At 42.0% G+C, this 14,684-nt stretch overlaps 1 protein-coding gene across 2 annotated transcripts in view; it reads right to left on the minus strand.

Moving 5' to 3' along the window:
* The window catches only part of ANKRD12 (ankyrin repeat domain 12), a 67,731-nt gene that overhangs the window by 36,946 nt on the left and 16,101 nt on the right, over positions 1-14,684 (minus strand). Inside the window, exons 1-2 of one of the 2 annotated variants that reach the window (XM_015814267.1) lie at positions 8,643-8,813; positions 8,163-8,299 (exon numbers count right to left, since the gene is read on the minus strand). In XM_015814267.1, coding sequence (XP_015669753.1) covers positions 8,163-8,249 — 87 coding nt within the window. In that variant the 5' untranslated portion in view covers positions 8,250-8,299; positions 8,643-8,813. Of the gene's footprint in view, positions 1-8,162; positions 8,300-8,642; positions 8,814-14,684 lie in introns of those variants that run through there. The other variant, XM_015814266.1, reaches the window with a different exon arrangement.

Here is a 14,684-nt window from a genome sequence, read left to right on the forward strand (position 1 = left end):
GTCTTTGAACCATCGATCATTGAGTTCCTTTTTTAATTTTGTCGCCTCAGGGTCATCGGGTTTGGACTCTCGAAGATGGGGCTCTTTGTGGTGTTAGTTGAGATGCAGCTTATGGGGTAGCTATGATTGCTTCATTGACCTCTTCACGCTAGCTTTTGTACTAAGGCAATCTGGATAGAGTGTCAGCTAAAAAGTTTTTCCCCCCTGGTATGTATTTCAGGGTGAAGTTAAATCAGTTGGAATACTGCGCCCACTGTACTTGCTTCGGGGACAGCTTGCAAGGAGTTTTCAGTGCCTCTAAGTTTTTGTGATCAGTCCATACTTCGAAAGTCACCTTGCTTCCCTCTAGGTAGTGCCGTCAGTTTAACAGAGTCCATCGAATTGCAAAGGCTTCCTTCTCCCACACTGCCCACCTTCTCTCGCAGTGAACTCTTTTGAGGTGTAGGCAGAGGGCTGCAGGACCCCCTCATGGTACTTTTGCAATAATATAGCTCCGACAGCCACGTCGCTGGGATAGGCTTGAATCACAAAGGGCTTCCCTGGGCAGGGATGCTTTAGGACCGGCTCAACCGCAAATAGTCTTTTCAGATTCTTGAAAGCAGTTTGAAAGTTCATAATCCATGTCAGCAGCTGGCCCAGTCGCAGCTTCCCCCCATCTTTGCTGGTTTTTAACAAATCCATGAGGGGTAAAACAATTTTGACAAAGGGGATGAATTGTCGATAAAAGTTGGCGAACCCGAGAAAGCTCTGAAGCTGTTTGCGAGTCTTTGGAGGTTGCCATTCGAGTACAGCTTTCACTTTGCCAGGATCCATTTCAATACCCTTACTGGAAATTCTATAGCCTAAATAATCCAGTCGGGTTTGATGGAACTCACACTTTGACAGTTTAACATATAGTTTGGCATTCAACGATTTCTTTAACATTTCTTACACTAGCTTCACATGGTCAGCCATATTCTGACTGTATATCAGGATGTCATCAAGATAAACCAAAAACCCCTTGTACAAATGAATGTGTAGCACCTGGTTGATTAGCTGCATGAAACCAGCTGGAGCCCACTGTAGTCCAAATGGCATAACTTTGAACTGATAGCTCCCCATGGGACAGTTAAAAGTGGTCTTCCATTCATCTCCTTTTCTTATTCTCACTCGTTAATATGCCTCTCTTAGGTCCAATTTAATGAAGATGCTCCCCTTTGCTAGATGGGTTAGTAGGTCCTTCAGGAGGGGGAGGGGGTACTTGTTCTCTATGCTCACAGCATTTAACCCTTTATAGTCCACGCAGAGAAGAAGCCACCCATCTTTTTTCTCTTTAAATAACACCAGAGCTCCCACCTGAGATTTGGCTGGCTCAATTAATCCTCTCGCTAGGTTTTTGTTCACATATTGCTACAGTTCATCCATTTCCAAGGGGGTCATGGCGTATATTCTCAGCCTTGGGAGTTTAGGTCCTGGTAATAGTTCTATGGCGCAGTCATTGGGTCGATGGGGCAGCAGGATGTCGCACTTTCTCGCTAAACACCCCCGCTAGTATACATCCCCAGTATTCGCTGGGGATAAGTGGTTCGCCCGATTGGGGCATGGTAGCTATCTTTGCTGACTTGGTGGATGGCTTAGACCCTCCAGTAACGTTGGCCGAATCAAGAGGGGGTTTGGGCCCTATGGGTAATCTCACAGTCCTCATTCCCTTTTCCCACCAAATAAAAGGTTTCCATTTGTCTAACCAGGCTAGACCTAAAATCACAGCCTCAGTCATCTTCGGAGCCACCATGAAACGAATGATTTCCCAATGTTCATCTATTTCTAAGCATATAGGCTCTGTCAGTTGTGTGACTAAAGTTCTTCCCATTAAAGAGCCACCTGCTTGTTCAAATCTCACGGGCTTGGAGAGTAATCTTGCCCGTATGCCCATCTTAAGGGCAAGTGGCAAGCTGATAACGCACCAGGAATACCCCGAGTCCACTAGCACTCTCAAATCCATTTGTACCCCCGTCTTAGGGACTATGAGTTTGGCTGCGAGAGAAAAAGATAGAACAGGTCGCTCAACATCGGGTCATTCTCCCCTTTGACATCGCTGTCATAAGAGAACAGAGCGATGGCAGGTCCAGCTTGAGCCTCGGCGCTTTCCTGAGTGACCTGAGTAATGGGTTCTTGTGTGATCCAGTTCAATTTCTCTTTCGCTGGCTGTTGGGCTGGTTTCTTCCTCACAGTGGTCCCGATCTGCTTCCCTGTTGGGGGTATGGGATCGGGCAATTCACTGCTCGTTGTCCCTGTTGTTCACACCTGAAGCATTTAATTGGTGGACTGGCCAAGTGGCTTGGGGGATTCCACAGCTGCGATGGCTGGGGACTTTCATGGAGGAGGCCGCCTGGTCTGCTCTGGTTTTGGCCCGGCTTCCTGAGGTGGTGGCTTCTTGTAACGAGCAAGTTCGATGTCCAATCTTACTGCCGCCTGATACCACTCCTGTAATTGATTAGAGACAGCCCGGTAGATGCAGGCCTGGGAAAGGTGATCATCTACCCCTCCTTGAAGTGATGCACTTGGGATTGCTCAGGCCACCTTTCTATCCAAACTGCTACCTTGCGAAACTCTCGTACGTATTCCAATGCAGGTCTGCCATCTTGCTTTATCTTGTGAATTTGTTTCTCTGTTTTGAGGGCTATGGATGGGTCCTCAAACCTGGCTCTTAATCCAAGGAGGAAGAGGTGGAGATCTCCCAGCTCAGGCGCTTGCTCATTGTATAGATTGTTTAGTCACTCAGACGCTTCCCCTTCCAGATTGGCCGCGACGTCGACCATAGCAGCTGGATTTGGGTAGAAATTGGCATTGCGATTAAATGTGGGAATGTACTTGATTGAGGAAGAAGATCAGCTTCTCCGGGTCGCCATCAAAAGTAGCTCTAAGGGGAGGAGTCATAATGGGCTGCTGCCCCCCATTGCGGCTGCATTCCCAACGGCAGGTGGCCTCCCTGCTGGGGCTACTGCACTCCCAGCGGCTGCTGACCTCCTAACCGTGGCTGCGGCATCCCCAATTGCTGTAGACCCCCCAGTGGCTGTTGCACGTTCATGGGTTGTTGCCCCCCCCACTGCTGCTGTGCTCCCAACAGTTGCTGGCCTCCCAGCGGTGGCTGCTGCGGCATCCCCAGTTGCTGAAGTCCTCCCATCGGTTGTTGTGCATTCACGGGGTGCTGCCCACCCCATTGCTGCTGCATCCCGAACGGTTGCGGCGCCCTGACCTGCCCAGCCAACAGGTCGTGCAGCTGTTGAATTAAATCTCAATGAACACTCACATTTCGGTCTTTCCCCTGTGCAGGCCTCGGGTGGCGCCGACAGTGATGCAGAGGGCTGTGTGACCGATAGTAGCAACGGTCAGGGCTCTCACGGTACCTGTGATAATCTGGACTCTGGTTGCCCCAGTGGTGGCTTGGGCTTCGGTAGTGGGGCTGTTTGTCTGGGATGTCATCATAATCCACCACCTGGAACCATCACGGTGGCAGTGCCTGTGGAGGGATCGCGATAACTGACGCCATCCAGGGCCTCTCCGGTGGCTGGGGCTCTTGCGTTGTGAACGGCGCTCCGGAGTCCTGGAGGAGCGGCGATGACTCGGACTGCCATGTCTAGAGTGTCAGCCAGGACTCTCCGTTCTCGCAGAGCTGGAGGTCAATGCTGGCGGCTTTGAAGACGGAGAAGCTGCCTGCACTCCATCAGTGGGGCTGGAGTTTCTCTTAGGCACAGATTGGCATCAGCTCCACTGGTCATCATGTTCATTTGCATGCGAAGAGTGAGAAAGTTGTTCCCTGCTCCTCACCTCCAGCCCTTCGAATCTCTCCACCAACTTTTCCACCGATGGGCTACGGACTACGGACAGGTACTTTCATTCTCCAGAGTCCTTGGTGGTCGCCAACCTTCTGGCTCCCCGACGGTCCGGGGAGCGAGATCGTCAAGGGGCCCCTGCTTGCAAGTTGGCTTCGGACGCTTTCGAAGAACTTGCCTTCGGCAGGGTTGTCTTGAGGTGCTTGGAGCCTCCACTGGGTAAGGTCCACTCCGATGACCAGATCAGGTCTCGCGTCTTCAGTCTGGCCCGTCGCTGTGAAGCATCGAAAGTTCCTTTCTCCTCCGATGCGCTGGTTACAGGTGCTTCTTCCTTCTCCATGATGAGATCTTCCCTGAGTCTTTGTCAGCCTATTCCTCGACTTAGGGAAGGTGACTGGAGCTCGGGACCAGGATAGAAGTGAGTTTTGGATTAATGTCATGGTTCCAATAGATGAAACCCATCAAAAGAACTTCAAGGCAAGAATTCTTCCTTAAAAAATATTTTATTCAGGAAACAAAGTATCGGCACTACATAGTTGAACCCAAAACTAAAACCCCTTCTCCCGGATACAAAGTAACAAATTGCAATTCCCACCCCCAATAAGCAGTCATAAATCATGTTCTCCAATTAGCCTGAAACGCGGGCTTTCTCTTCGGTTCCTCAGCCAGCCAAATCGTTATCAGTTCGTCCTTGATTTCCCACAAAGCAGTGTTATTATTATGGCTAGCTGAGCTCAAGCATTCATCCCAAACCCCCCCTTCTGCACCTGATTTCTAAATAGAAGAAAAAGCAAGTTAAAAGCAAAGTGGAAATGGCTGCATTTTCATCAGTTGTCAGAGCGGGAATATCCAATGTTTACAGTGTTGACAACGCCCCTGCTCTGTTACTGTAGTCCATCACACCTGACCATGACAAGGAAGTGAAGGTAATAGTCCCCAACTCCAGATCATCACCACTGCACCAAGATNAACTAGGTCTAATACAGGGATGTTAAACTGCTGGCCGACGGGCCGGATGCGTCATACCGAAACAGCGCCCACCCCATTGCTGGCAATGGAAAAAAAGTCACAATACGTCGTGACACATCATGTGACATTGCGAGTTTGACACCCCTGGTCTAGTATATAATAACTGCTATGAGGTTTATTTGTTTTTTATTGTGTCTTCAGATCAGTGTTGACTTCTGGTGACTGCCTGGACAAGTCCCTTTAGTTTCCTTGGTAAGGTTTTTCAGAAATGGTTTGCCATTGCCTCCTTCCTCGGGTTGAGGGAGAATAACTGCCCAAGATCACCTAGCTGGTTTTGTGCCTAAGGACTAGAACTTATGGTTTTCCACTTTCTAGCTGCTATCTTAACCACCACAACAAAATAGCTTTCACTTTCACTTTCTTCCTCCTCTCCTCTCTTTGGTGCTTTGAGTAAGTCTTGATGCCTGGTGATTGCCTGGAGAAGTCCCTACAGTTTTCTTAGCAAGGTTTTTTTTAAGTGGGTTGCCTTTCCTTCTTCCTATGACTAAAAGAGACTGGCTTAAGGTCACCCTGCTAGTTTTGTGCCTAAGACAGGACTAGAATTCACAGTCTCTTAGTTTCTAGCCTGGTACCTTAACCCTTGTACAACACTGGTATCTTTCCAATGAATTAGGTTCATAATGTGGGCCAGGTACATAGTTGCCCGGAATGCCTGAGCTAATTCTGAACCTGTACTCAGAGAAGAGAAATCAATGTTGCTCAATATCATGAATTTAGGGAGCTCCATTACCAACCCAACCACGGTCTTAAGCAGCTTGGATGTGGAGCCTCCAACATAGCAGGAAGGCTGGTACAGTAACAGCAGTCTTATCTGATGCCTGTACTAGTGAGATCCAATCTCACTAGTGCAGACTCATAACCAGTTAGCTATGGAGCAGTACCTAAAAGCCACCAGGATCTCTCACATGGCAGCAGCTTCCTCCTGTCCTTGCTCTGGGGTTGGGCCACTCTCAAAACTCAAGTCAGCATGTTTCTAAGTGAAGACTTCTCTCGTTCTCTATCAGATCATGAAAGAGGAGGACTTATTCCAGTTCTGATATTCAATAGCAACAGTCAACGCACGGGACATTGTCATATTGCCAGGTAAACCAGACAGGAAACATAACTAACTGAGTTAAATCTACTTTACTGTAAGACTATATTAATATAATCTTGTAAATCTGAGGGTACAAACTTCCCACTGCCACTTTTAACCATTTGATCAATTAGGGTGGGTCCTTCCTAAATTTCTTTTTCTGACTATTAAATCCTTGGTGGTTCCCCCTTCTCTTAACTGATTGATTCCTAAGCAGCATCTCTTTCTCTGAACCCCCAAGGTCATCTACATATTCCATTACAGGCACTCTGGGCCTGAGCACAAAGAGCTGGAATGTAGAATCTATATAACAGGTCGAGCATGCCTTCTCTGAGAGCACCTTGAACTATCTCCCACTATATCTCCCTTGCCCATCATCATAGGCATATATCACAGCCTGTTCCTACCCTCAACACACTAATCCTATCATGTCGTCCCCTCCCTCCCAAACAAAAGGCCTCAACTCACATTCTGATGACATAACCATCCACCAGCTCTCTAACCAGTTCTTTGGGATCTTCTGTCTAACACTCAGAATCTCTAGTCAGATGAACAGCTGATCAATGATGCTTCAATGTGTTGTGGCTCCACTGCCAGCTCACATTCAATCCAAATAGTTGTATAGTCCTGTCCTAGCCAAGATCAAGGATGTTCATCAAACAGATCTTCCTGATCTTTCATCTCCTTTGCTGCCACTCTTTACTGCTGCTGCTGTTACTATTGTCACAAAAAGGAAGTCTGAAGACCCCGAGTCCATACATGACCTCAGATACAAAAAACAACAAGCTTTTTCTAAAACTCCTGCATTCTGATCCCAACATAAATATATGTATACACACCCAGGAGGAGGAAAAAGCCTGCAGATCTCTTAATGTTTTGTCATTCTTTATGCTTTCCTGTATGATTCTATGTTGCAACTAGGAATTATTTGGTCAGAATCAATCCTTTGGGGAAGATTCATTATTGTTTGATGTCTCCATTTCAAGATTGTCTCCACTTATGAATCAGTTGAGCCCTAGAGCTTTAGACATTTTTGTAATCTTTGCCAGATTAGTAGGCATAAGGACTCTTTACAAACGTCTATACAAATTTCATTTGAACAGGATGTGGTCTATAAGCTGGTATGAACCTTACTATAATGAAAAAAGGTAAGATTATGAGATTTACATAGGCCAGATCTGGCCCAAATCAGCACTGATTATTTAATGAATTATTTAATGAAGTATCTAAATAATTGGCTATAGGTATCCCTTTAACAGAATTGCTTGAAGTAGGGGTAGAGGTGGGGAACAGGAAAACTTTTCCATATTGGCACATTGTATGTTGAATAACTTTGTCAGTAGGATCCACATGAAACTTTGATAACATTCTGGGGCAAAAATATGTAAAAGTTCAGAGAAACTCAAATGGGAAGAATACTTTTAGTAGAATGCATTCATGGCAACAGAAAGCACCAATTTACAAAATAAGAATTTCAATTACAAAAGCCATTGTGGAAGCACCAGCAATTTTAGTACAGGACTGGTTTATTAAACTAATATTGAAACAACAAAAACAACAATTATTGTATTAATTTATGAGTCTTTAAAACCTTAATGAAAAGAAATTGAATTAAAATTCATTCAGGCAAGTAGTATTATATAATTAATTCCACTGGAACAGGTGTTAAATCTTGAACATTTCAACTCATCACATATTATAACTATGATTCTATTGTTCCTGAATGACTATTCCAGAAATTATAGATACTAAAGACTTCCCCTCCATAAACAGGAAATGACTAATTAGCCATGCTTCCTTTCAACAAAATCCAGTGGTCTTTCCTGAGATAAACTTTAAACTATTTAATTAGTTTTCTCCTCTTCTAATATTTCATACTGGATGAAGTTTACTGAGATAGAACAGGAAGTGACAGTTTCTATAATACAATTTCCCATCTCACCTCATTTTACTACTGTTTCAAATCTTAAAATTAATGCTATGAAATACCATATTCAGTATGTTAAATGAAACAGCGAGTTTACCTTCAAGCAATTTCACCAATTATTATATATGACTGAAATGTTTTATAAAAAAAATACAATAAACAATATCATATCAAAGGAGTAGGGTTTTTTTTAGCATGTGACTATAACAATTCCTTTTGGTACCAATTAAAATCCATTTATTCAACTAATTGTTTTTAACTCACAAAGATTCCGTTTCCATAAATTAGCTAAAATGTAATCTTAAGTTTCTTTTTATACCTTTCTTCCAGTTGGTTTCTCCACCATGGTGCTATCGCTGACAGAATTCTGAACTTGAACTGTCTTTGTTGACCCAAACCTGGGCATTTTATAGTTGTTCACTAAATTTATCTTGCATCAATATGCTCATTATGTATCTGCCAAGTAAAAGAAAGATAAATAGAAATAACCACCTGTATGTATGAAATTATTCAGCTACACAGATAAGAAATGCACTTCAGTCTTTATAGAATTGTTTACATGTAATAGCATAATTAAATTTTACTGAGGCTCTTAAAAGCATAAATATACTAGATATATATGATTCTGTTATCTTTATTCATCTGAAAGACATAATTAAATGAAAAACAACCCTTATGGTAATAGTGGAAGTGAGGTAGCTGGCATTCTTTCTGTCAATGCAGATTATCAACTTAGACTCAATCAATATAATTTTCAGTTGCTTATTAAAAATATTGAAGTTAAAGTAGCACCACTTACTATGGAGGCTAAATCGTATGTCGAACAGTTGAAGGAGCTAGGTATGTCTAGCCTATTGAAGAGAAGGATTACAGGGGTACGTGATAACTGTCTTCTAATACTTGAGAAGAGGGGATTGACATTCTTCAAAGCACAAGAGGGCAGGATAAGTAGTAATGGTGAAAGCTTGTTAAAGAGAGATCTAACCTAGAAGTAAGGATAAATTTTCTGACAGTGAGAACAATCAATGGGATAACTTGCCTCTTGTTATGAATGCTCCATCACTGGAGGTTTTCAAAAATAAACTGGACAACCATTTGACAGGGATGGTATAAGGTCTCCTGCCTTGAGCAGGGGGTTGGACTAGAACAGTGGTTCCCAACCTTTTCTATACCCCGCATACCTTAGAATGCTTCTGATATATTCTTGTACCCCTTACAAAAGTTCAAAATGACAGCAACAAATTATGCATATACACTATAATTTTGAAAACCCAAGTTTTTGCACCCCCTGTAATATTGTCTCACACCCCTGGTTGGAAACCCCTGGATTAGAAGAACTCTGGATCCCTTCCAACCCTGTGATTCTATGTTCTATATATTTTATATTTGTAACAGTATTGGAGAAAGTTATTTATTTCTATTAGGTTTTCTTTATTTCTTTGCACCTTCCCTTCCTTTCCCCTATCTTTTTCGTTTTTAATAATTTTTGTTTGCTTTTTTATATTTTATCTTTTGTAGACGTTTAATGAAGTATTTTAGAACAATGGGTCTTGAACTCTGCTTATAAGTACATATTAAATAAAAATACCAAATATTAGAGTTAAAATATTACATAAATTTGGGAACACGTTGTACCCATAGAAAAGGCTAAAGGATCCATAGACTGATCAAAATTTTAAATTAACATTTTGTATGGTTAAATTAAAGATTGGCATTATATGTTAATATTTATCCTTGGATAAACAATGATCAAACTGATATGCAATTTAATATGTATTTTCAAAAGCCATGGAAGGTTAGGCCTACAGTACATATAGAAACTTTAAAAAAATCCTAGTAAACTCCATGCTATGGATGACAATGAAAATACCTCCCTCCATTTGTTGCTCTTTGGCATAGATAGAAGCTGATGCTGATACCAATGACAAAATCATTGTAAGGACCAGGAGCAGTTTATAAATTGCTTTATAGTAGTCCTTGGTTACAACTCTAATTGGGACCAGAATTTACATTACTAGGTGAATATTTAACTACGTGAAATATCACATGACTGTGCTGCTTAGCAACTGCTGTCCAGTCATTCCTGGTTGCAATTATTAGGCAAGGATCTTGTGCTTTTCTTGCCAATTGCTTTTGCTTCAACTTCCCCAGACCTTCCCTCCCCATCTCTGCCCCTTGGCTGCACTGTACAGCATGGCCAAAATGAAGAGGCCACTGCATTTCTCTGCTGATACCCCTGCCGCCATTGCCCAAACTGACTTTCAAAATTCTTCACCTTGATTCTTTGTTGGGCTTGCCATTGCTGCCCAGCCTCAAGTCTACAGGGCAGGGGCTTTGTCTGCCTTGTAAGGTGCGTTGGTAGGGATGCCTACTTCACCAGTATCAGCCCACCACCACCCTTGCCTGAAAGATTCTGCATGCTCCATGTATTCCTGCCCCAGGTCCAAGAAGCAGAATCCACACATCAATATCACACATAAGCCATATATCAGACATTGTTTCCATCAAAAATAAGAAGCAATGGATGGAAAGACAAGAAGCAATGGATGGAAACTAACCAGAGAGAGAAGCAACCTATAATGAAGGAGAAATTTTCTGACAGTTAGAACAATTAATCAGTGGAACAACCTGCCTCCAGAAGCTGTGAATGCTCCAACACTAGAAGTTTTTAAGAAGAGACTGGACAGCCATTGGTCTGAAATGATATGGGGTTTCCTGCCTGAGCAGGGGGTTGGACTAGATGACCTCCAAGGTCCCTTCCAACTTTATTATTATTATTATTAAAAAGAATAGGGTAGAGCAGATTCTTATATAGGCTGCAACCAGTTGTCATCAATCAGGCTTATTTCTTTGCTTAGAGCAGGGGTGTCAAACTGCCGGCCTCCAGGCCGGATGCATCATAGCGAAATCACACCCACCACATTGCTGGCAATGGCAAAAAAGTCATGATATGTTGCGACACGTCACGTGACGTTGCGTGTTTGACACCCCTGGCTTAGAGAAAAACCTAATAGACCTTCTCTGTTCTGCTCCCCTTTCATTGTGTGCTTGAGCTGGGAAGTTTTTAGTCCTCCTCCTCCTCTGATTCTTCCAGCTGCTTAGGTGTTGCTTGTGTTTGATCAGCCACATGTGATTCCTCCAGATGCTTACCTACCACAGATTCAGTTGGAGCTTCATTTTTTAGGGTCAGATCCAGAATCTGAGCCTGGCCCTTGACAGATGTTCCACTAACTTTACAGTAAGTGTTTGAAGCAGGACCAGTCAAGTCTCACAAATCCGTGACTGAGCTGGTGTTCAGGCTACACCACCATTGGCAGCAGCAGTTGAATGCCCCCCCCCTCTACTCAAGGGTTAAGAATTCTTTCTCACCACTACACTCACTGAATGGTAACAAGAGGCCTGTCTGCACTTGGAGGTGGATGTTGCTTTGTCAAAGCTATTACTTGGCCAAGGGATTCCCATGTAGCAAAGCGATTGTAGGGGGAAGTAGTGGAGAGAGTGCCCTGCATACATGGTCGATAGAACCCACATACCATGGAGCTTGAGGCCAGCCAGCATCAGTGAGGCCAGTGGAGGGAGGAAGGCAAAGAAGCTGTCAAAGCTCAGCTGGGGCGATAAATGACGGCTGGTCACCACATGCTCAAATTTTGATCATTTGACCACAGGGATGCTGAGATCATCATGTGCAAAGACTGGTCATAAATAGTTTTTTTCAGTGCTATCCTAACTTTGAACACTTGCTGAATAAATTGATATAACCCATGAACCGTATATTTTACAGTAGATTCCTGCCTACAAGATGGTCAATCATATCTGATTCAGCATCATTAATCTCTCCAAAGCATTTTTCCCTCACTGTTTCATATTTTTATTCATTTTTCTCCAACTGAATCAAGGGTGATCTGTGGCAGGGGTCTCTAACCTTGGCAACTTTAAAACTTATGGACTTTAACTCCCAGAATTCCACACCCAGCAAAGCCAAGGTTGGAAACCCGATCTACAGCATCTTAATAAACTGTTAAATTAAAATGGAAGACAACTGATGTCAATCATTAGAATTCTAAAAATAAATACTATTGATAAAATATTTTCAAAACTGAAATGCACTTTTTTGCTTCTGTTACTCAATAGAGGACTGAAATTCTATTTTTAAAGAGAATCTACGAGTTTTATTTATATATTGACAGTAATTTGGCTTTTCTGGATGACACTTCAAACATAAGAGGTATTTTTATTAATTCCACATTTCTAGATAAACATTATGGCTGCTCTGGAAGAAAAAAGAAAATAGTGACTGTACATATTGAACAAACAGAATAAAGTAGCTCTCCAGGATGGAAATCAAAAGGAGCTAACATCTTGCTGCCACCTACAGGAGAAAAGGAAGCTAATTGATTTTGGATTATAATTTGATTTCCAAATTGTAGACAAAAAAATATTCAAATTTATGTTAAAGACTTAATTTTTTTTCTGTACTGAGCATCTTATAAAATCAATTTGGCTACACTGAAAATAGTGCTCAAGTGAAGCTCTACTAATGCACGTCAAAGAATAAAGCCTATTTGATGGACTTCCCTTATTGTTTTGGGTAATTCATGAATTACCATATTTTAAGTTACTATTTAAACTGGACATTGTTATGATTAAGGTATGACTTTTATGAAATTTGTCTTAAAGTAACAGCAAGGATTCGTACAGATCAAGTTCCGTGATGACATAAGATATTTTAAGCAACAGATGGTAAGAGTAATAAAATTCTCATATTAAAGTTATATTTTTCTAAAATGCATATACGTACATGAAGAATATTTACTTCTTTTCATAGAAGTTAAATTGTGAATATTTAAGTTATCTATTGATTACACTAAAATGAAAGATCACTTTGAAGGACACATCGAGGATACTAATACCTGTGTTGTGATTTACTATCTGCTAACATAATTCTATGTTTGGATATTTGCAAAATTAGCACAGCTAATAAAGATACACAATTTTAAACCATATTCTCATCTAGAGCAACACACAATCATGCATCCATGGAATTCTTCTAAATTAAAAAACTGAATGATACATGACAATGATATATTCCATACAGACCTGTATTGAAAACCAACTGCATTTTGTACATGTTAACATCTTCATATTAATATACTGCCAAAGGACATAAATGTCAGACTGCCAATGGGCCCAAATATATCTTTGAATCGAGTGATATAACCAGTTAACTTTCATTTTTGTATTTTCATCATCAGCTATAGCAAGCAGACACAGTAATAGAAACCATGGAAGCTTCTTGATTCATCCAATTATTTAGGATTCTACAGATGGAACACTTTCACTTGGAAAAAAAATCCAGTCTCATACACTATACTAAACTATAGTTTGCCTTAGTCAATGCTTATAAAGTAAGCCGCAATCGCCATCTGACTTTCTGCATTCAGTTTCCACCCAGCATCAGTAAAATGGAGGTTGTGCCAATAGTACTAGATCTTAATCATGTTTAACTTTTGTATGTCTCAAATCTTCCTTACTTACCCTATTCCCTTATCTGACAAATTTTAATGTAATCACGGTAAAGGCACCTGTCCAGCTAGCAGTCTGAAAGCCTGCAAATGCAAGTAGATAAATAGGTACCACTTTGGTGGGAAGGTAACAGCATTCCCTGAGCCTTGGAGTATAATTATACTGGCCACATGACCACAGAAATATCTTCAGACAATGTTGGCTCCCTCAGCTAAGAAATGGAGATAAGCATCATCCTAGAGTTGTAAATGACTGGACAGGGGAAACCTTTACCTTTAAGGCAGTGGTTCTCAACCTTTTTAATGCCGCGACCCCAACTGGTCGTAAGTCGAGGACTAAACCGGTCGTACGTCGAGGACTAAACCGGTCGTAAGTCGAGGACTACCCAACCGGTCGTAAGTCGAGGACTTTCCCTGCCCGGGAGCGCCGCGCATGCGTGGTTCCGCCCCCTGCGCCGGCCGAGGTGTAGCTGGCAAGCGGCAGAGACGGAGCAGGCCGACCACCAGCTGTCCCAGCCCAAGGGAGGTAAGGCACCCGCCGGAAAAGGGGGGAAAAATGGCAGACAAAAAAAATGGCGGACAGCCTTGCTTGGTGACCCCATGAAATGGTCGATCGACCCCAAATGGGGTCCCGACCCACAGGTTGAGAACCACTGCTTTAAGGGAAAGGCATCATCATAGGTCTAATCCACAAAGCAGCTCTCTTTCTTTGCCAGCTGTAATATTCATGATGATGTTCTATTCTTCCAAGTTTATACTGCTGTTCACTTTGGTCATACCCTTTCATTCAAGTCAACATAATTTGACTTGCCCCTTTGTTAAAAGATGACAAAATCCCATGATTACCTGCACAATAATAAAGTTATATGAGGTTCTTTTTTATTATTCCCATCTTGCAGCAAGTTCATAATAATTGGTTCTTTTGATTAAGGAAAATGCAAATTCAAGGACAATCAAAGTAATTTAAGATTCATTTTGTTTTCCTTAAAATAAAGCAAATGACTGTAACCAACCTAGTTGTGAACCAAAACTCTATACAAAATCAATTCCTGTCTTTCCACAATAAAGGTTCATTACAAATGGCATTGCCATGGGAACCACACCCAACAGAAGAAAACTGGGATGGACCATTAGAAATAATATATCAGTTTATCTGCTATGCTTTTGATATATTAATACAGTTACATTTTTATTTTCTAATATGCATGCCTACATTTTCTGTTAATTATAAATAAAAATATGCAACTTTTGAATTAAACAGATTGAGCAAATTATTCCCCATTTTAGAGAGAGCTGTTCCTCATTTAATTTTTTTTTTT

This window comes from Protobothrops mucrosquamatus, unplaced genomic scaffold (assembly GCF_001527695.2).
Source record: "Protobothrops mucrosquamatus isolate PMUCROS unplaced genomic scaffold, P.Mucros_1.0 scaffold233, whole genome shotgun sequence".
In the NCBI taxonomy this organism is placed as follows: Eukaryota; Metazoa; Chordata; class Lepidosauria; order Squamata; family Viperidae; genus Protobothrops; species Protobothrops mucrosquamatus.